We start from the raw sequence: 20,813 nt of genomic DNA on the forward strand, positions 1-20,813 counted from the left end.
ACTAATAAAATAAAACATTTATAATAATACGACGAAGCTTCAATTTTATGAATAAGAAATCATTAACCTTAACTCTCACGAGATGGAATAAAAAAAAATATCTCCCTTCCTAGAAGATACATACAAAAAATAAAAATATATCAAACACCACCATACACAGATACACGCAATCGCATTATTATTTATCTTTACACCACTAATAATTTTTAATTAATTAATTTGCCACCACTAAAGTAACAAATAAAATCGCTCCACCTTAGCGCCGCAACCAAGCTACAGCTCATTCCTTTAACTCACGCGGATTTTCACGCCAACGCCGCCACGTCCCTCCCTCGAACGCCCACTAACGGCGTCGCTGCCGTCGATGACGACTTACATGGAGCGTACTTGGTCGAGAAATCCCGGAAGCCGCTGAAATCATTATCGTGGTCCAAATTACAGTTCTCTTCGAAGTTGAGGGAGTAACTCAGAGGGTCGTATTGGAATTTCCCGTGAGCATTATTACTTTTATTTCTGTTGAATCTTCTGATGAAAGTCTTCCACTTAGGCCCGGCCACGATCTCCGACCACTCTCGGACTCTTCGAAAGGCGGTGACTGCTGGGGTCCACCAGCGGTTCTGTGATTGGATTCGATTCCACCAAGGCAATCCGGCAGTGGAGGATTGACGAGATTTGAAACACGGGAAATTAAAACAGCAGCACGTGTTACGGAGAAGAGAGTTGGATGTGTCTTCCATAACAGCTGCTGATTCTTCTTCAACCCTCTCCATATACAAAAGATGGGCACCCATTGTTTTCAGAGATGCGGGCTTGTATTTTATATTATTGTAGGGGCATTGTGGTAATTACACTTGTAAAGTTCGGGCCGTTTGCTTTGAAGTGAGGCTGAATCAGCTGAGACGAGTAGAAAATGTTTGGTTCAGCCTTAGTAATGATGAAGGGCCCAGATTTTGGATGAGGCCGATAGTCGGAATGCGATTCCCACACGGAATTTGCCAGCTGTCAAGATTAGTAATAATTACAGTTAAATCAAATAATTAAGACTAAAATGAAGTTTAATTGACGTCATTACAGAACCTAATCATTGACTAGCCGATTTTACATTCACTCAATTCGTCGTCGTTTGGATAGAGTAACAGTGTTTTTATTAAACAATAATAATCTGATTATTAAACAATAGAGTAACACTGTTGAAAAATTGGGCACATAGAAAAAGAATTGACGAATCTGATTCAATATAATATCTATTTTATTATTATCATTATTTTATTTAGTTTATTGTATATTATATAAATTTTTTTTATTAATTTTATATTATATGTGACAGTAATAAATTATTATTTTAGTATTAAAAAATTATTAAAATAATTTTATTATTATTTATTAATTTAATAAAATATACATATTTTTAATTAATACAATAAATAATATAAAAATATTTTAAAATAATTATATTTAATATTTTTTAGGATATTTAATTAAAATAATATGTTAATACTTTATTTATTATATTTTACTAAACACAATAATTATTTATTATAAACAATTTTTATCACACATAAAAGTTATTTAACATATGTTAATATTTCATTTTCAATAATAAAAGATTATTTGAACTAAATACACCTTTTAAGGTTAGATTCAAGCCAAGCCGAACTCAAACTCTCTTCAAAAATGTTTGAGAGGAATCGAGCTTAAGTTTGAACTTGAATCTAGTTTTAAACTTGATTCAATACTAAAATGATGTCGTTTTGATGTTTATTAATCAAAACGACATCATTTTAATTGATTTGTATCAAATTTTCAGACTCATGAGTTTTACAAACTAAACACCTTTAAAACGTGAGCTTGAACTAAAAAATATTGAACTCTCAAACCGAATTCGAATTTGAGCTCGAGCCTGTTTGAGCCGTACACATTTCAAATTTGTTTGAAATTGAATAAACTTGATTCGAATCAAATCCTAATGCCCATAGCATAATTCAATGCATGGTTTCAACCCCTAACAAGCCACCCAACTGCATGTGCTCCTACTGCCTGTTTCTCTATCATAATTCAGATTTTCTGTTTTAACAAAACAATTTGGTACAGAGAGAGCACGCCTAAAATTAAACTGATCTGATGGCTGGAAACATTTTAAAATATTTGGTCATAAAACATAAAACTAGGCTCAGGTTTCAACAGGGTTGCCGCAATGAAGTCTCCATCTAGACATTGGCATTACAACAAGCACAAAATTACTTCATCAATTCACATGGCATTATTTCTGGCTTCTTCATCAATTTTTGGTCAGAAAATCACTAACTTGAAAAGAATTGCACTTGCAAGTTGATGCTTAAAGATAAAAGGTGATCAACATTGGCCTTAGCTCCTTGGCACGGACACCGAGCTTAATCTGGTCATTTTACATATCAATAAAACTATATATATATAATATACAATAAATGATCCGTTATTATAAAATTGAATGATTTTAAATTAAAAATAAAATAATATCTAATTTTATGATGACATATTATTTATATCTCCGATTATATACTCAAAATTATATACATAAAATTATATACATATAACATTATCCTCCGCATATTTTTTAATTGGGGTGAAAAGTCTGAAAAATTGGCTACCTTTCAGAAATGTTTTGTCTTCCATTTACCAACATTTTGGCATACTTCATAAAAGGGCACAACATAATACAAGAACTTTAAACTTTCACAAGAGATCCACCAACATAATACAAGAACCTTTAACTTTTCTTTTTAACCGAAAGCCAAAGAAAATAATCCTCAATCATCATCATAAAGAATAAAGCATGATAAAGAGATCCACCAACATCAGAAAATTGCATTTTAATAGGCCCATTTTACTTCCAATTTTTTCACCAAACAGTATCATCAGTCACATTATTCCAAATATATATATATATATATATATATATATATATATATATGTATAAAAGGCGTTACCTGCATTTCCACTAAATGAAAGCACCCAAGTTACACAGCATAACTTCTTCGAACAGCAGATAGCAGAAACGTCAACTTAGAAAGCAAGAGCTCTTCCGATGTCACCACCGTGAACAATCCAGAACACATTTCCAGCATCATCAGATTTGTTAGTATCAATGGCAATAGCACCAAAGATTGCTCTGTAAGCACCACAAACAACTGCAGGAATTGAAGAATTAGTCCTGGGGGAAACTCTAATCACTTTATGTATCCCCAATCGCAGGCCATCAATTGCACAAGAAGATTCCACATTGGAGATCTCTGAAATACGGCGGTTCAAATCTTTTGGTGAAATCTCAATGTCTTTCCGTAGGATGTGAAGTGACACTGATGTTTCAATGACATTGGCGCCCAGAATGCTTAATGCCCTATTGTTCTCTTCGGAGAAGGAAGGATGGGTCATGGCACGACGAAGCACTTCAATTCTCTTGAAATTGTAGCTGAATATGGAAGGAGGAATTAAAACGAATAAGACTCTATTAGATGAAAAAAGCCAGTTGTTCTAGTTCTCAATGCCTTAACTAACTACAATGTAAAACATGTTAAAAATATGATGCCACTTCTTTGACAGAAATCGAAAGAAAGTAAAAGAAAAATTCACAATCTGAGTCGTATGTAAAATATACTCTTGTTGCCCTGGAAAAGACGCTGAATCTGAATCTTAGAACATCAAAAACTTGCGGTGATTTTTTTTAAAATCTTTTTTCAGTAAATGAGATTAGGGAAAAGACGCTGAACAAAAAATATCGAACTTGCCCGATTTGCTTCTGTAGCATTTCCAAAGCGGCTTCAAATGGCGACGATAAGTATTTAAGCCTTTGATCATGAGGATCCTTTGCTGCACCAGCCTGCAAAAACAAAAAATACAATTGATTAGTTATTTGTAGATTGGTTAGGTTAACGGAGCAAAAAGAATTTATTAGGGTTTAAGCGACGATATGCCAGAAAAGGAACGGAGAAGGCAAAGAGGAAGATTGCGGTGAAGAGTGTAAAGCGACGACGAGACATTCTTGATGCTGACTTGTCGTGATCGAAGTCGAATCGTTTCCTTCTCTTTACTCCTATCGGTGTAAAATCGCTGCTACCAGAAATGACTTTCCCTTTGCTGCGGGAAGATACTTTTAAGTACAATAAAAAACAGTAAAGAAGAGGTTGCTTGAGCAATTTTTAAAACTATTGAATCCATTCAAACAAACCGGCGGAAAATTGATTTTTTTAAACTTAAAATTTGGGATCAGTCATTTCATTAACCTTGAGTGGGAAATAGTTATTTGCCCAATTATGTGGCCTTTTCATTCGGGATTGAGCAGGCAAATTGGTATAATATATTAGAGTTGACAATATGGCTAAAATAAAAATTATAAGGCCAAATGACTAGTTTCTATCAAGTTTTAATGAAATAACGGTTTTATCTATTAAGTTTTAAAATACCAAATTTTCATCCATTCAAAATTTTATTAAAATTTTCACCTGTTGAAAATTTTATTAAATAATTATATATCCTAATTTATATTAATTCAATTAAAAATATTAAAAAATTACTGATATAAATATAAATAAAAGTATTAATTACATATAATCATATATATAAAGGGTAAATTATGATTTTTGAAAATATTAGAAGTGTTAAAAAATTTTTAAATGGTTTTTTTTAATTTAAAAAAAGTTTTTAAAATTTTAATAAATTTTTCAATAATTTCAAAACTGACAGTTACACTTCTAAAATCAAAATATATAATAAATAATATATGTAAATATTATATTATAATTTTATTTAAGTTTTATTTTATTTTCAAAATATATAAAATGAATATGATAATTTTTCAAATAAAATAAAAAAATATTCATTTAGTTTTAGTAAGTCTTTAAAAAATAACATTCATATCTCATAATATACTTTTATTATAATATTTAAAAATGATGACATAAAACACAGTTAAAATTAAACGTTAATTTTGCCAAATGGGTAGAAAATTAGTTCTTTTCAAACTTAATGGGTGATCCGTCATTTCATCAAATATTGGGTGGGAAACGAACCGGCCTAAAAATTAACATAGAAAAATGGAGCGAAAGCTACATGCATGCTGTGCTGTGCTCTAGTTTAAGTCCTTCGGGTGTCTGAGGCAGGCAGCTAAAGATAAGCAGGTCAAATCAAACCATCATCAACTAGCCAACACCCCCTGTTTTCCAACCCCGTTTCTTACAATTTTCTGCAGAACCCCACATGAGATTATTATATTCTAATCCCTCTTCATAGGAAATTGTTTATCTTTTTCTGTTTCAATTAATGACCAACGCCAGTCATGATTTATGTTGAAACTCAGATAGGAGAGGGCAACTCTTGCTCTTTCAGGCGTTGAAACCAGTTTGAAGGGTTGAATTAGTGGTGATCTTCTCGTTTTAATCGGAGTTTCCGTTTACAGGGCAGTGATGCCAGGCCCAGGTTCACACATGATGTATGCGATGGGATCGGCGCTGGGACTTATGCGAGTTTCTAACAGTCGGTTCAACGCCCACCACGGGTTAACTTACACCATCAACGCCTTCTTCGGTCCCGACATTGGCCCCTTCTTCGAATGGGTCGGTTCCTTCTTCTCTGACTCGTTCGGCTCCGCTATAGCCGAAGCCATTCACCACCCTTTTTATTATTTCTTGATTCTCGGCTTCCCTATGTGTGTTCTCTATTCTTGGCTCTCCAGGTTTTTGCTACTTGGAGGACTTCTTGATTCGGATTCTGGGGTGAGTCTAATTCTTTAAAAAATTATCTTCTTTGTCTTTTTTTTTTTGTTTGGATTTTCTTCATAGGATTGCATGTATTACTGATTTTTGCATTCAATGAGACTAGATTTCTACTGTGATAGCGTAGGTGGGTTGTTTATTTTTCCGATGAGATTTAATTAATTTATTTATCATTGAGTTGCGTTTCATTAGGTATTGGGTTTATATGGTGCAGGTGCCCCTGTCAAGGAGGCAGTGCTTATTGTTGGTCTGCGCTGGTTCTTTATCTCACTTTTTCCTTGACCATTTATTTGAGGTAAAGTTTGGAGTTTAATATGGTTTGTGATTTACTATAATTGTCTTTCTTTTTTATTGAATAATTGGTTTTCATTTGCATTGGCCAAAAGTAGACCTAGCCACGGTTCATGAATTCGAACCATAGCAGTTTTGGTTTGAAACTGTTGATTCACGATTCAAAAAATAGGAATCCTAAACCAAAACCGTTACAAGACTGTTTGTAACCGGTTTAAAACCAATAGTTTCGATTCATGGCCACAGTTTGGAATCGACATTGAATCGTCGGTTCTAATTCATGACCTTGATTTATTTTTTAATTAATAATTATAGTAATTAAAAATAAAAAATAAAAAAAGGCTTAGATATAATTTTTCAATTAAGTTTCCTACGTAACCTCTTGAACTTGATTTTTTAATTTATAGAGATAAATTCTATAATTAATTATGAAATTGTATAATAGAAAAATAATAATAATTAAATTATAAAAATTAAAATTGAAATTTATAAAAATAAAGAGAAAATTTAATTAAATTTGAGATAATTTGATTAAAAGATTAAAAGAATAAAAAAGAAGAGAGTTGAAAGATTGAGTAGTATTTATATGAAAAAATTAAAAAAAAAAAACAGGCCTAAGTCTATATGGCCATATTATTGCAGAAATGCAGGGGAGTCCCCTGCAAATGTTTTGAAACCCTGCAAATGTTTTAAGTTTGCATGGTTCAAAACATTTGCAGGGTCCCTGCAAATAAAGTTCTTTTTTTAATTTAAAAAATAAAAAAATTGATTCATGAATCTTTGAATAGGTGGTTTAACTATCGGTTAATGAACCGATTATGAACCAGTGGTTTGATGATTTAAAAAAATAAAAATCAGAATCAAACCATTGGAATCTAATTTCGATTTTGATTCTGAAGGTTCCAGTTCTAGTTTTCAACAGGCCAGTTTCAATTCAGTTTATGAGCTAAATCGGCCCGTGGCTAGGACTAGCCAAAAGACTATTCCCACCCAAGATTTATCGGAAAGATATACACTTCTATTTTAATTTCATTAATTGAAAAGACGGGTAAGTTAATTTGCATAAAATTTTTCTTTTTCATTATTTTTTTATTTTTAATTTGAGTTTTCTATTTTTCCTTTTCAAAAGTTTTAGGGCAATCACAATTTTTTATAATGTTAGGACTGTCAAAGCAACTTTTCAAAGGGGTTTTGGAAATTTAAAAAAGTTTGAAGGTGTTTTTAAAATTTTTAAAATTTCAATTTTCCCCTCAATAATTTAGAAAAAAGATATTATATCCTCAAAATTCTAATCAAAATAAAATATTTTAAAATTGGTTAGAGTTTTGATATTTTCTTAAGTAATATATTTTTAAACTGATAAAAATATATTGATAATTTGAGTATTAATAATAGTTTTGTAATTTTAATAAATGGGTAAAACATTTACTTCTAACAAAACCAAAACACATTCACCAATGAAAAGTGGATGACGAATCATACCTAAGTAAAAAGAAATAAGCTGGTTAGAGATTCTTGAATCTGTTTTTTCAGAGTTCGATTTTGGTGTCAGCTTACAGTTCTGAATCTGTCTCTTCTTTCTCTTTCTTGGATTGCAAATGAATGATTCTGCGAAGTTGTTGAGTTTCAGTTTTATCTGAGTGGTCATGGTATCTATTTGAATATTTAGGTAAAATATCATAAATAATTGAATATTTTTAATTTAAAATAACTTAATGTATATAATCAAAATATCCAAAAGTACACATGGTTTTATTGTTAATTGAGTTACATTTTCCACCCAAGTTTCAAACTATGGTAAAGAAAAAATTATTAGAAAATGAATTATTATTTTTTCCCTACTATTTTATTTTTTAAAATTGTCATATAACCCCAAATTAATAAAATTAAAAAACAAACCCTTTAAATATTCAAATTATATAAAAACCTATCTATTTTCTTTTTTTTTAATCATCACTCATTTCTCTCTTTTTATAGATCAGTTTTTGTCGTATCATCGTATACCAGAGGGTAAACTATAATTTTTGAAAATATTAAGGTTTTTTTTTGAAAAATTTCAAGTCTTTATTGGAAATTTGAAAATATTTAGGGTCCTTTGAAAAAATTTGAACTATTAATATGCTTCAATAGTATTTAAATGACAGTTACACCTCTACAAAATTGAACATGATATAATAAATTATAAGTATAAATGTTCTATTACAATTATTGAGATTACATAGTAGTTTCAACATATATATAAATTTAAAAAGATTTTTAAGATTAATTTATAAGTTTTTTTTTTTTTTACTTTTTAAGAGTTAAATTGTCATATTTAAAATATTTGAGATTAATTTGTAAGACAATTGTATTTTTATTTTTATTTTAAATTAATATATGATAAAATTATTTTGTCTTTTCATTGTCAAATTTTTTAACAAAATTTAATTTTGGATAAAAATATTATTTATGTCACTCAAAAATAAAAAAATGTCCAACTTTAATTTAATGCTTTAGGGTAATGATTTTCAGTAACTTTCTACTGGCCAAATTAACCCTAAAAACTAACAATTTTCCTTAACCTAAGTTTTAAAAAACTGTATTTTCCCCCTAGGGTTTTCAATTTTCTGAGTTAGTTTTCCGACGCCTTTTCTTTCTCTCTGACGACCTCTAGGCCAGTCCTCTTCCTCTCCGGTGCGGCCTCCTTCCGACGGTTATCTTGGAAACTGTCGTCGACGAAGACGAGGTCTTTGTCGACGACGAAGACTCTTCGTCGACGAGGAGTCTTCGTCGTCGATGAAGACCTCGTCTTCGTCCATCGATGAAGATGACTCGATGACCTTACCTAGCATAATCATCGGAAGGAGGTCGTGTCGGAGAGGAAGAGGAGTCGCCTGGAGGTCGCCGGAGAGAAAGAAATGGAGCCGGAAAACTAACTTTGAAAAATTGAAAACCCTAAGGGGGAAAACGCTGTTTTTTAAAACTTGGGTTGGGGAAAATTGTTAGTTTTTAAAATTTTAGGGGGGAAAATGAGATAAATTTTTCAGGGGTTAGAGTTCCGTTAAATTTAACAGCCCATGGGTGGGTAGATGGTATTTTCAAAGTTAATGGGGGGAAACTTAACAAAAACGTATAATTTGGGTGGGAAATAGTCGTTTGGCCAATGACAATCCCAATCCTCTAAGTTTGAAAAGTGAAATTTTTATCTATTATCAAAATCAATCATTAGTTTTAATAGTTAATGAATATTTATATCATTTTATCCAAATATTATAAGACGTGTAATTAAATGTTATTTTGTCTAAAAAATTTAAATTATTACAACGAAACCCCTATCAAACTAAACTATGAAAAATTTTGTTGCGGTGTTAATGTTATTTTATAAAAAAAAACTTATTAGTGGCAAATGAATATTTTTCTCCTATTTTGTTTCAAAAATTATTATATTCACTTTATTATTTTGAAAATAAACTTATATTTTTAATAGTTTATAATATAATATTTATACCCTTAATTTATTGTGTTTTGTTTATTTTTTTGAGAGTATAACAATTATTTTTTAAATTACTAAGAGATATATTGAAATTTTAAAAACTTTGAAAACACCTCAATCTTTTTTCACAATTAAAAAACCGTCTTAAAAATCTTAATACCAGCCTAAAATTATTAGAAATTATAATTTGATTATAAACATACGATTATAGGTCTTTGGTACTCTAATCTATATTTGTACTATCATTTTTTTATATTTTTAATTAAAATTAATATAAATTAAAGTACAAAATTATTTTTAAAAAATTGGGGGCAAAGTGTAATTTAATTTGATGGTTTTTTTGGTAAATTTATATAAAATTTAATTGATTATATTAATAAATTTAAAAGATACGTGGGAAATTGAATTTTTCAAATTTAAGTATGAGAATCTGTAGTTTCATCAAATCTTGGGTGAAAAATAGTGATTTGGTGTTTAGCTATTTGAAATGGAATAAATAGATATAAACTTTTAAAACCCCCATAGGTGGGAATTTTTCCAAGGGTAACATAAGAGAGTCCATCAGGAAGTAATTTCGATAAACTTTTAGGGTATGTTTGGATTGGATAATGTTTTATTACTATAATTAAAAAATTACCTTAAAGATAGATTATTTAAAAAATTAATAAGGATAAATTATTACTATATTTGATAAAAAATGATGAAAATGAATAGATATAAATGATTATTATATTTGGTTAGAGATAATAAAGTAATATTAATATATGATTTTACTTAAATACCTTTAAATATAATTATTTTAAAATATTTTTTATATTACTTATTATATTAATTGAATATAATTATTTTTGTTTCAAAAAATAATAAATAAAGATTTTTTAACACCTAAGATAGAATTGATAATTAAATAAGCGACTACATCATCATTGATAATAGAAGATTACCGAAAACTTTTAATTATTTATAAAAGATAGATTATTAAAATAATCTTTATCTACCTTAACCAAAGGCTCCTCAAGCTTTTTCGGCTTGAATCAAAGGCCAATTCTTGAACCCCTTTCCTCTCATTTTCTTTTTCTTCTCTTTGTCACTTCTGGTACAATTTCTGTTCATATGGAATTTTTTTACTAATCGTATAAATGGATCAAATATCTTTAACTGCATAGGAAAATGGTCATTCAGCAATGTATACTTGGATATTAAGCACTGGTTGGTGGGAGGGTCGAGCACCTATAAACCCAGATGCTGTACTTGTTGTTGGCTTTCTGTGCACTTGCTTAATTGGTGGCTTCATTTATATACACAGGTTTGGGAAAATGCAATCGCTTAGTTACATTTCAGAAATTTATTTGGTTGTTGACCACCTTTATTGCTTGTTAATTTTGTTATGCAGAGTAAAGCCCTTAAAGTCAGTTAGAGATGAATCATTTCAGTCAATAGAACTTCTTCTGATTATAGCAAGCATGTATTGCTTATGGTGTTCTAGCCAGATATACTGGGTGAACCCACGTCGAGCACCTGTTGGCGAAGAGGCTGATCTTGGTGTTCTTATATTTCTGGCGTTTTATTTCTTTCTTCCTCACTGTCTGTGTATTATGTCCATAAATCCTAAAGATCTGGACATTGAGCCACTTCCACTGTATCATATTTTGTTTTTGGTAAGCACTATTTCATATTACACGTCTTGAGGTAGGAGAATCTCACTGCTGTGTGGAATTATCCTGGGGCAGGCTAAAATTTTCAGGCTGCGCAAGCAGTAGGTCAATTGTGAAGCATTAGAGCTATCGCCCTGGTGTTGTACTGTGTAGATAATTAGGTATTCTTCTTCGATTTGTCTCAGGGTAGTCTTTCTTAAAGCATAGAACATCACTTTGATTGACCGCTTGTTTTGTAAATGAATAAATTAAGAATTGTGATTTTTGGGACACGTGTATTCTCAACGAAAGGTTCATGTAAATCACATTTTCACTTAAAATCTAATTTCGATGATAAAAGTAATATATCCTCTCGAAATTTGAAAAATTAGTGTGATGATCATTTTGCCCTTTTTCAAATGAACCTTAGCTACTGCTTTGATCTTTGTTTGCAATTACTGCCACTGCCGGGACAGATAACACACAATTGCGGCAAAGAATTGGTCAGATTTGGTGCACCATTTTCTCAAGCCCTTTATTAACACTGACAACCAGTGTTATTAAATTAGATTGGCTCTATTGGTTGAATCAAGAATTGACCAAATTTAGTGCACCGATTTCCCAAACCCCTTATTAACTTTGGCAACCAGTGTTATCAAAACCAAATTGGACTGATCAATTCAATTGGGAATTGGTCATTAATCTAATCTTGTTTTATCTAATTGTTGACTAATTAAAAAACTGGTAAAACCCAATGAAACTAACTAACTGGAAAAAAATTGTTTAAACTGGAAAGTTGTTTATGGACCATGAATGCCTATTTATGGTGACATGAATCATGATAAAAACTTTATCCAAATTCATGTCCTTAATTTGAATAAATCACTAATTGTATGATATAAAGATCAAAGATAAATGACTATTTATGTCTCATGAATGACCGTTTATTATGTTATATAAATATAATTTCAAAACTTTTGCTAAACACTATAGTCGAACGCCCATTTGTCAAAGTACCCTCCTTATTCACAGAGCTATAACAATCTTAAGTGACTAGTTTCAACCTCCATTTTGTTTGTGTTTCATGTAGATACTAAAGTGTTGCCTCATATTGAGTTGGATAGAGATTTCATTGCCACACACATATTCTTAGCATAAACTTTACTTACAATAAACTTAGGAAGTAACATAAAATTTTACTTACAATGATCGACCGCGAGAGTGGTTAGCATAGCATGAGGGGTTTAAATTCTTAACTCGACTTAGCTACACACATATTCTTAAGTCATCATTTGGATATCAAAATCATACTCTGATACCAATTTGTAATACCCCCATCTAAAAGTATTGCCCTTCAGAGGAAGATATCATTATTTACATTACTTGAGTATACATTCATTTTAAAACATACTTAAAATAACATATAACATTACAAAATTACCAAAATACCCTCATTTTATTATTGTCTGACTGAAACATATAAAAAAAGTCCAAATCATAACTACATTATCTAGAACGTCAAATAAGGTGTAGCAAAACACATTAACATAAAATTCTGATACATAAATTGAAAATAGCAGAAATACCATTAATTGCTTGTCTTGCATCCATTACAATCACCTATATTTATACACATGAAAGTAGAGGAGCGAGCGATAAAAAACCTAATAAGTAAGAGACTTTAATACTTACTTTCATATAATCTCCAAAATACCCTTTTCTCGACCTATAATAACTCTATCATCTGGTATTTGTCACTAAACTCCCATTAGGATAATAATGAGTTTATATTCCATATCTATAGCTCATACTAAACTTGAGAATGTTTAGTCTATATATCATAACTCTTGGGTCAAACTATGTCTTACAAGGTTACTAAAGAATTACTCCTCGAATTCTTAATTGGTGTGACCATATCATCTCTAAGTAAAAGCACTATCATCTGAAAGCTATGTCCTATAACTATACATTAGGTCACTTGAACTAGATAAAATATAAAGATTTGACACTTGGCCATATGAGCAACTCATTGTGCAGTTCACTCATTTACACCACTATTGGATTGCTGAACATTATCATAATTGGGCTCTACTGTGAGCTAGTACCTTCTTGTGGGTATAATGTCCTATTGGAGATATGCCTTACTATGGGTAGTGTAGGGAGTATGCACTCATGATCCCCTCTTGTAATGACCCTGAGATGTCTAACATGCATGCATCTTGAGTCTCATATTACCTCGGCTCGTTTTAACTTTCACCCTAATCACTACTTAGATTTCTCTCTATAATATCTAGTTATTCCCTTGGGTATCTACCCTTTGGGTATCTTTTGACACCTCAATGGGCCTTAATTTTTAATCAAAATCATCAAATTCCTAATTCATGTACAACTTATATGTAACCAAGTCACAATTGTACTTTCTCATCTATTTATAGGTGTTTCTTTGGTCATGTACAAGCATACGTATTTTTATGTGGACGTATGATCATTTCTAGGTCAAATCCTAGAGTGCCCATTCTTGAAATCAATTGAGGTATAGGGGTACATCAAATAGACACACATACATACTTTTATTCCATCTTATGTATAGTTGTCCCCATGAAGAATCATGGGTGTATATACATGTAAAGAAGACATACGAATATACACCATTTGACATATGGGTGTATGTCACCTACATCTATGGTTTATCTTCTTTGAAATTTATCTTGAATTAGTAAAGGAACATACGAGTATGCATGTGTCAAGCACGGGCATATGCCCTTGAAATTTCTTTATGAGTCCAACCTATGCACAAACCATGCAATATAAGGCTCTATCATCTTTATCAAACTAGGCACAATAAAATGAATTCATACATGAACAACTTGTAATTGTTTTAAAGAGAACAAAAAATTCATAGTTACACAGCAAGGACTTCTTAGAATTATTTATAGTTATTCAAAGAATTCATTTAACTAACATAAGAAATAACCGAATCATGAATCAAACGAAAAACCATATCTACTTACCTAGATTCTTTGTAGGGAGCTTGCCATTGGTTCTTTATCCATTCCATGTTCTTCAACCATTCTAGCCATACTAGATTTCATCTCTATAGTGGTTGGATGTGTCTCCTCTCATAAGAAATGTCTCTCTTAATGTTTTGGGAGAAGAGCAGTGGCAAATGTTAAGGTTTCAATAAAAGGGAAAGAGGTTTATATATATTTGGCAATCCCTCTTCGATTTGGAATTGTACAAAATTTAGGAGTCTTTAAATTCAAAGGTGAATAGTTGTAGCTCTCATGAGGTACGAGCGTACACCTATAACACAACGTGTGGGTGTGACCTTCCATAGGTCACGGTCATACATTAGGCCAAACACACAATTTGTTTCCTTTTTTTGCCCAATTCAATTCAAATTCAAATATAAACATATAGAAAGGAGATTATGATTCCTGGACCGTATATAAGGGTATTACAGTTAGATTCTTTGTCCAAAAGACATAAACAATATACAAACCTTATCCAAAAGTTGTTGAATTTTGTGAGTGTTATTGAAAAGGAAGACCAATTCCACAAATCAATAGTTGATCGAAAGTGGTGTTGTATATCAAGTCAATTTCTACATCAAATGATTTAATAAGTTTGTCTAAAACCCTATGAATTCTAATGTTGTGTTTTATGACCTTATGCATGAGATTATTGGAATTGATTAGAGATCCACAGTTTAAATTGTTTTAAACAATTTATTTAGTTCACACATCATCCCTAACTTTTCAATTAGGAGTGTGCATAATTCAGTTTAAACCGTAAAACTGAATCAAATTACTTAAAAATTACAGTTTAGTTTGTAAAATGATTTAGTTTGGGTTGAAAATTTTTGAGATCATTTTTTCCAATTTGGGTTATGGTTTGGACGATTTTTAAACTGAACCAAATAGTTATTTTTTAAACAAACAAATAAATATATATATGTTTGACAAAATTTTTCAATAAACAATTAAGTGTATAATTTGTTTTTTTATTAATTTTTATTTGGTTATTTTTTTAAATGTATATTGTATATATATTTTATATTTATTTTACATGTTTATATTATGTTTTAGAAAGCTATAATCAAATTAATTTTATTAAATTTTACACACACACACATATATGATTTTAAAAGGTTTAATTATAGTAGTCGAATAATGTATTATATTTTATATCAAAAAACTGATTTTTTATATCATATACCACATATTGTATTATATGATGTGTCTTTTAAAAATAAAATAATAAAAAAATAAAATTTACACGTTATCATTTTGGAAAATATCAAAAACATCCTTTATATTTAAAAATGTTTCATAAATACCCCTATTACACCATCATTTTCTCTAGAAAAACGTATTGATTTGTATCGACAATATTTATTGCATCATTGAATATTTTTACTGTATCATATTAATTCAATACATCTTATTATACATATGTTTTTCACTTGTATCATATTATAGGATATTGATAATTATAGTTTAAATTGTAATATAAACTAGACCAAATTGTATTTTTTCAATTTGATTTGAAAAGTTCTTAAACCACATCAAACCAAACCATGCATACCCCTACTTTCAACAAACCCTTCAAATAAAGAAACTCTAATCCTATCAATCTCTAATGCAAACTTTCTTTTGGAGTATCTCATTCTTAAGACCCGAAATCAAACATGAAATATCCTTATTTTTAAGTTATAAAATCAGTTTTTCCTTTAAATTTGTAACTTTATCTCTTGATGGATTGCCTATTAAACAAATTTTATGTTCTTGTTGTTGTACCTGGCTTAACCAAAACTTTGATGGCATATGATGCATATTCAACCACCTCTTCACTTTGGGCCTCCAAACCTACTCCAAGCCTACTTACCATACAAGAAGCTAAAGAGCATGAATTTCCAATAATACACCAGCCCAAGGATGTCAACCTTTTTCATTTTTGGCCCAAAACCACTTTTGGATATAATCTCATTACATGCACCCAAGGTCCAAGTGAATAGTTTACTCCAATTGATCCAAAAGTGCAACTGTTGAAGTCCATCAATGGCCTAAACATCCAAGCATCATTTTGAGAAGCCCAAAGAGCCCAAAATTGGGTTTTAGTTACATTGGAACTAAGTTAGAATTTAGTTATTTAGTTAGGAGACATAATTCCTAAAGTTAAGGAAAAAACAAATCACTTTTGTCTTTAGTTAATTATTATGTATGAACTTGGTTTAGAATACATGACTTAGCTTAATTCAAGGGATTTTTGTATAAAAAAATTAATAGATTTTGCATTGGAAAGTCCATTTTGCCACCACTTCTTCCCTATATAAAAGGTGGTCATACTTTGTAAAAGGGTTGGTTAGCATTTTGAATGAAAATTTGAAGAAAAACTTTGTTGGTTTTTATCTTATTTCCTTTATCCAATCATTCTTGATATTAGTGGTGGAAGACCCCAAGGTTGATAGAACTTTCTTTTATGTTTTGGTTACATTTTATGTTTCCCTTGAAATCCAAAGTGTGAAGACTTGAATGTGTGTTGTATGCCTCATATTACTGTTTACAATGTGTGTTTTGCAATTTTCAGTTTTTGTCAACAAACTTTGAAGCTAGTTTTGAATGCGTTGTTGATTGAGTTGTGGTTGACATTTATACCGTTGAAAGCTCTTTAAATGCTTTTTCCAATAATATATAATTTGTAAGATTTGAAGGTAATTTGATTGGTTAAAATTGAGAGACAAAATGCTACTATGTCAAATGAATAGTAATGTTCAGAATTGAGTTTGTGTGTTGTTGTATTGTTTTGATAGAAATGCACCAACATACTACTACTACTTTAACATATAAATTTTGTTATTTAGAGTACACATGTGGACTCATAACTTCATGACTTTTTATATGCAATGCATGCAAAACTTGTAAAACCATGATGAAAACATTGTATCTTTCATAAAATATTATTTTCTCTAAAAACATTTTTTTATAACTATTGTGAGACATTATTTGATCTATTAATTTAATACGATATGAAGACTCTTACCCTTCATGCAAGATCATTCAACAACTTACTTTTATAATTATTGTTTAAACACTCTTAACATAAACATTTAATATCAATAACCCAACTTTAATTAATAAGATAGAAGTAACCTTGTTACCCACAGGGAAAAAATTGACACCGGAAAATTTATCAGGTTTCTTTGTATTTTCATGTTGTTTTGTCTTATTTCTGTAATCCTGAAACCTAAAAATTGTTTACTAACTTAGAATAATTCCCATAAACATCATAACATTAGATGAATTATTCATAAAACCCGGAAATTGTTTACTAACCTAATCAACGCAATAACAATAAATTATTAACATAATTTAATTTAAAAATTAAATTAATTTTAGTATTTAGAAATAATAATGTTTCTTGCTTAATTTTGACTTTTTGAGTTCTGGAGACAAAAGTCTTAGAAAGTGCTAATTTCAGATAAATAGCAAATCTGTCGGGAGACATCTGTTTGGGTCATTGACGACAGTGAGGAGTTTTCTTGTTTACTTTTGAGATAACCAGTTGGTCTTTGTGACACACAAGAATAAATATTAACCATAATTATCAGTTGGTTCCGACTTCCGAGCATTTGTTTGTGTGTTTGTATGTTGTTTGATCCGGTGGCTTCATATCCGGCTTTGACGTAAAATACCTTAAAAACATTATATTCCTCAAATCACAACAGGAATGAAGTATAACCCCTGAAACTAGAACATTTGGGTTCTAATTTGACTGTTAAAAGAATCAAAATATCATTGAAATCACTCCGCAAAGAAAGATGAACTCAAATGTAACAGTTTGATCTTGAAAATGAACTCAAAAAATTGAATGATTTTTATTGTTTTCATATGAATGCATTAAAAGCATTTTGAAGAATAGTCGAGTGGACATGTCCCACGACTAGAACCCACCAAAATTGTGCTGTCCCAATCTGTTCATGCAGAAGAAGAAAATTATCCTCACAGAACACAAGGCATCATTATGTTCAAGGATGAATGATTGTGCTCTTCTAAGACTAACAGAGACGTTCATCTTCCCATCATTATGTGTTTCAATGAACCAGTTTGAGATTATTGACAAACCCCAGTAGATTCTCACTTTGTCCATGACAAACTCTTGTTGGGGTAGAAAGGATTTAAAAGAAAAGAAATAAGTTTTTAAACCTCATTAATTCTTGAAAATAAGTGGCACTGGCCTACAACTCTTATTGGCTTAGATACAAACTTTTATCTTTCAATTTACTCAACACCTTCAATATAACATAACATGAAAAATCACATCATAAAATAATTAAACTAGTTTGCCTAAAAGTAAGAAAAAAAATACTAGTGCACAAAAACTAATGCATCAACCAGCCAAAACAAATAGCGGTTAGGAGCACTATATTGACCATTCTATGTATCACCTTAGATAGCAAAAATTCTTCTAAATCAAATCCATTTATTGCATGCATATTCCCACCCAAAACCAGAGCGTATAAATCTAGCAAAATTTAGAAAGCTGGAAGCTGCCAATGGAGTGTTGTTCAAGCTTTATTGGAGAGTTGGACTTCTTGTGGTGTATCTTCTTCATCATCCTCGTCCCAATTTGTTGTTTTATAGTAAACTGCGTACATCACTAGCTGCACTACACCAGATAATGTTCCTAAAGCATTGGGTATCTACAAAGACGAGTACTGGATTAGACAAAGTATTATATCTGATTTCAACTTAATACTTCTTCTTCTTGTTGAATGTTATCTTACCAAGACATATGTATCACGTTTAAGAATTGCATAAAGACTCCAGATGCAGCCATTGACAAAGTTAGCTAATGAGAGAGTAAAAGGCATGTACTTGACGCTCTTTGTCTTGATCACCATTTTCTGCAAGAAAATGAAACACGGTTAGTACAATAATGGACAAAAATTATAATCAGATTTGGCGATGAAAGATTGACTGACTTACCATGACAGTTAGAGGAGAAGTGTACATAATTACATTGAAGACGATGCACACAATGCCCACAATCATGGCTCTATCTTTAAGAGAATGGAAGAAAAACAGGGTGACGAAAACCACAACGGCCGCGAACACCACCTCAAAGATAAGAACATACGTAATTCTCCTCTGAAATTATACAAATTTGTTAATCGTACATTGAAAGAAATAGTGTATTTATAAATCATAATACGAATGAATGAATGAATATATAATTCCTTACGCGCTTTGCCCAGGGAGAATAGATGAAGAAGATGGTGACATAGCCCAACTCCATTATAAGACCTGCAGCATTGATGGTAATAACCAACAGGTTGTCCTTTGTGACAAGGGGTAGCCCGTAGAACAACCACATGATGCAATTCAGAGTGGTAGCCAAGTATGGATCAGGCTTGAACGCATGAACTGCTTTTTGCTTGCATATTCTGATCAGTGTTGGGCTGCAATATTAATTCATAAACATATTTAATTAATCGAATTTAATTAACCAAAATACAGATTAATTAACTTCTCTTTAAAGTGGAGAAAGTTTACAGTGGGGAAAGAAACAAGCCGAAAGAGATGATGTTTCCTGAAAAATTTATAAGAAATCAAACCCATCAGATCAAAGACGATATATCAACGAGTCTTTATTCACATGCATGCATGCAAAGTTACAAGGGTCTGGAGGACTAACCGCAAATGCCTGCAAGGGTTGTAAGGGTCCCTCTATCGATCGCCATATTTTCGAGTACAGAAGAAAAAGAAGACGATTAATGTTTAGTACTGGTACAAGGAAATAAAAAATTACTGAAAATGAAGTCTGTATTGACAATGTTCAAGCTCTTGCGCTTTTTAAAAGATTATGGCTATGGATTCAGTTTTAAACACAATGGACAGCGAAAAACCAGAAGACCAATTGCCGAATTATATAGCCATTTGCGCTTAGCTAAAAACTTGGCTACACGCATTTGGCGATTTTGTTTGTCTCAGTTTATATGTAAATATTATGGCTACCAAGTTTTTACGCTCTCTCTTATAATCACTCAATTCTACGCCCTTTTACATATCGAATGTCCATGCATAAATCCACAATTCTTTTACAAACTTAGTGTGCTTCATTAATATTTTTTAAAAAAATTGATGACACCGTATAAAATTAAAAGTCACTTATTATTCTAAATATCTTTTTTAGGTAAGCAAATTTTACACTGTTATTGAAATCTTTAATTGACTGTAAAGCTTTATACATATCTCAATTCAGAATTCCAGTTGCTGTGAATAATTTTCTGAGAAATACAAACCATAATGTAAATCACTATATTCACCTTTGTCTCTCCCTTCATTAAAACAACAACATTTATATATAAGAGAAATGTGATATAAATCCGTGCTGAAAATTAATACTCAATCAATATTTAACCTGTAAATTTAGACAATAAAATTATGCGTAAACACTTTTGATATGTAATTTAAGTATGTAGAAGATATATTATCATGTAACTGAATAATTTTAAATTTAAAAATAAAGTAATACTTAATCACATAATGACACAATATCTATATACCCAAATTATATACACAAAGTGTATAGTTTTATTGAATGTGTATACATAGCATTGCTCAAATATTGAACATATATAATTCTTCTCATTTGAAATTAGTTAAC

The 20,813-nt window shown here is 30.7% G+C and overlaps 3 protein-coding genes across 3 annotated transcripts; all 3 read right to left on the reverse strand.

The window, feature by feature from the left end:
- Positions 1–24: 24 nt before the first annotated feature.
- Positions 25–861, reverse strand: LOC123204674. The gene has a single exon (XM_044621456.1). The coding sequence runs from the start codon at positions 789–791 to the stop codon at positions 306–308; it is 486 nt and encodes a 161-aa protein (XP_044477391.1). The 5' UTR covers positions 792–861; the 3' UTR covers positions 25–305.
- Positions 862–2,842: 1,981 nt separating this feature from the next.
- On the reverse strand, positions 2,843–4,136 carry LOC123204137 (protein NUCLEAR FUSION DEFECTIVE 2-like). The gene is made up of 3 exons (XM_044620707.1): positions 3,951–4,136; positions 3,765–3,856; positions 2,843–3,448 (listed from the first exon to the last, which is right to left on the reverse strand). The coding sequence occupies exons 1-3, from the start codon at positions 4,014–4,016 to the stop codon at positions 3,043–3,045; spliced, it is 564 nt and encodes a 187-aa protein (XP_044476642.1). The 5' UTR covers positions 4,017–4,136; the 3' UTR covers positions 2,843–3,042.
- A 14,501-nt stretch (positions 4,137–18,637) lies between these two features.
- On the reverse strand, positions 18,638–19,887 carry LOC123204777 (bidirectional sugar transporter SWEET5-like). Its single transcript, XM_044621576.1, has 6 exons — positions 19,842–19,887; positions 19,700–19,736; positions 19,389–19,605; positions 19,133–19,294; positions 18,931–19,050; positions 18,638–18,846 (listed from the first exon to the last, which is right to left on the reverse strand). The coding sequence occupies exons 1-6, from the start codon at positions 19,885–19,887 to the stop codon at positions 18,712–18,714; spliced, it is 717 nt and encodes a 238-aa protein (XP_044477511.1). The 3' UTR covers positions 18,638–18,711.
- Between the last annotated feature and the right edge of the window lie 926 nt (positions 19,888–20,813).

Source organism: Mangifera indica, chromosome 20 (assembly GCF_011075055.1).
Source record: "Mangifera indica cultivar Alphonso chromosome 20, CATAS_Mindica_2.1, whole genome shotgun sequence".
Taxonomy (NCBI): Eukaryota; Viridiplantae; Streptophyta; class Magnoliopsida; order Sapindales; family Anacardiaceae; genus Mangifera; species Mangifera indica.

Excerpts from the sequence above, each read along its gene's own strand:
- LOC123204674 (XM_044621456.1), bottom strand. The coding sequence starts at position 791 with ATGGGTGCCCATCTTTTGTATATGGAGAGGGTTGAAGAAGAATCAGCA.
- LOC123204137 (XM_044620707.1), bottom strand. The coding sequence starts at position 4,016 with ATGTCTCGTCGTCGCTTTACACTCTTCACCGCAATCTTCCTCTTTGCC. Across the intron at positions 3,857-3,950 it reads CCTTCTCCGTTCCTTTTCTG|GCTGGTGCAGCAAAGGATCC; the intron begins GCATATCGTCGC and ends TTGTTTTTGCAG. Across the intron at positions 3,449-3,764 it reads ATGCTACAGAAGCAAATCGG|CTACAATTTCAAGAGAATTG; the intron begins GCAAGTTCGATA and ends TTCCATATTCAG.
- LOC123204777 (XM_044621576.1), bottom strand. The coding sequence starts at position 19,887 with ATGGCGATCGATAGAGGGACCCTTACAACCCTTGCAGGCATTTGCG. Across the intron at positions 19,295-19,388 it reads ATTCTCCCTGGGCAAAGCGC|AGGAGAATTACGTATGTTCT; the intron begins GTAAGGAATTAT and ends GTATAATTTCAG. Across the intron at positions 18,847-18,930 it reads AACGTGATACATATGTCTTG|ATACCCAATGCTTTAGGAAC; the intron begins GTAAGATAACAT and ends TCGTCTTTGTAG.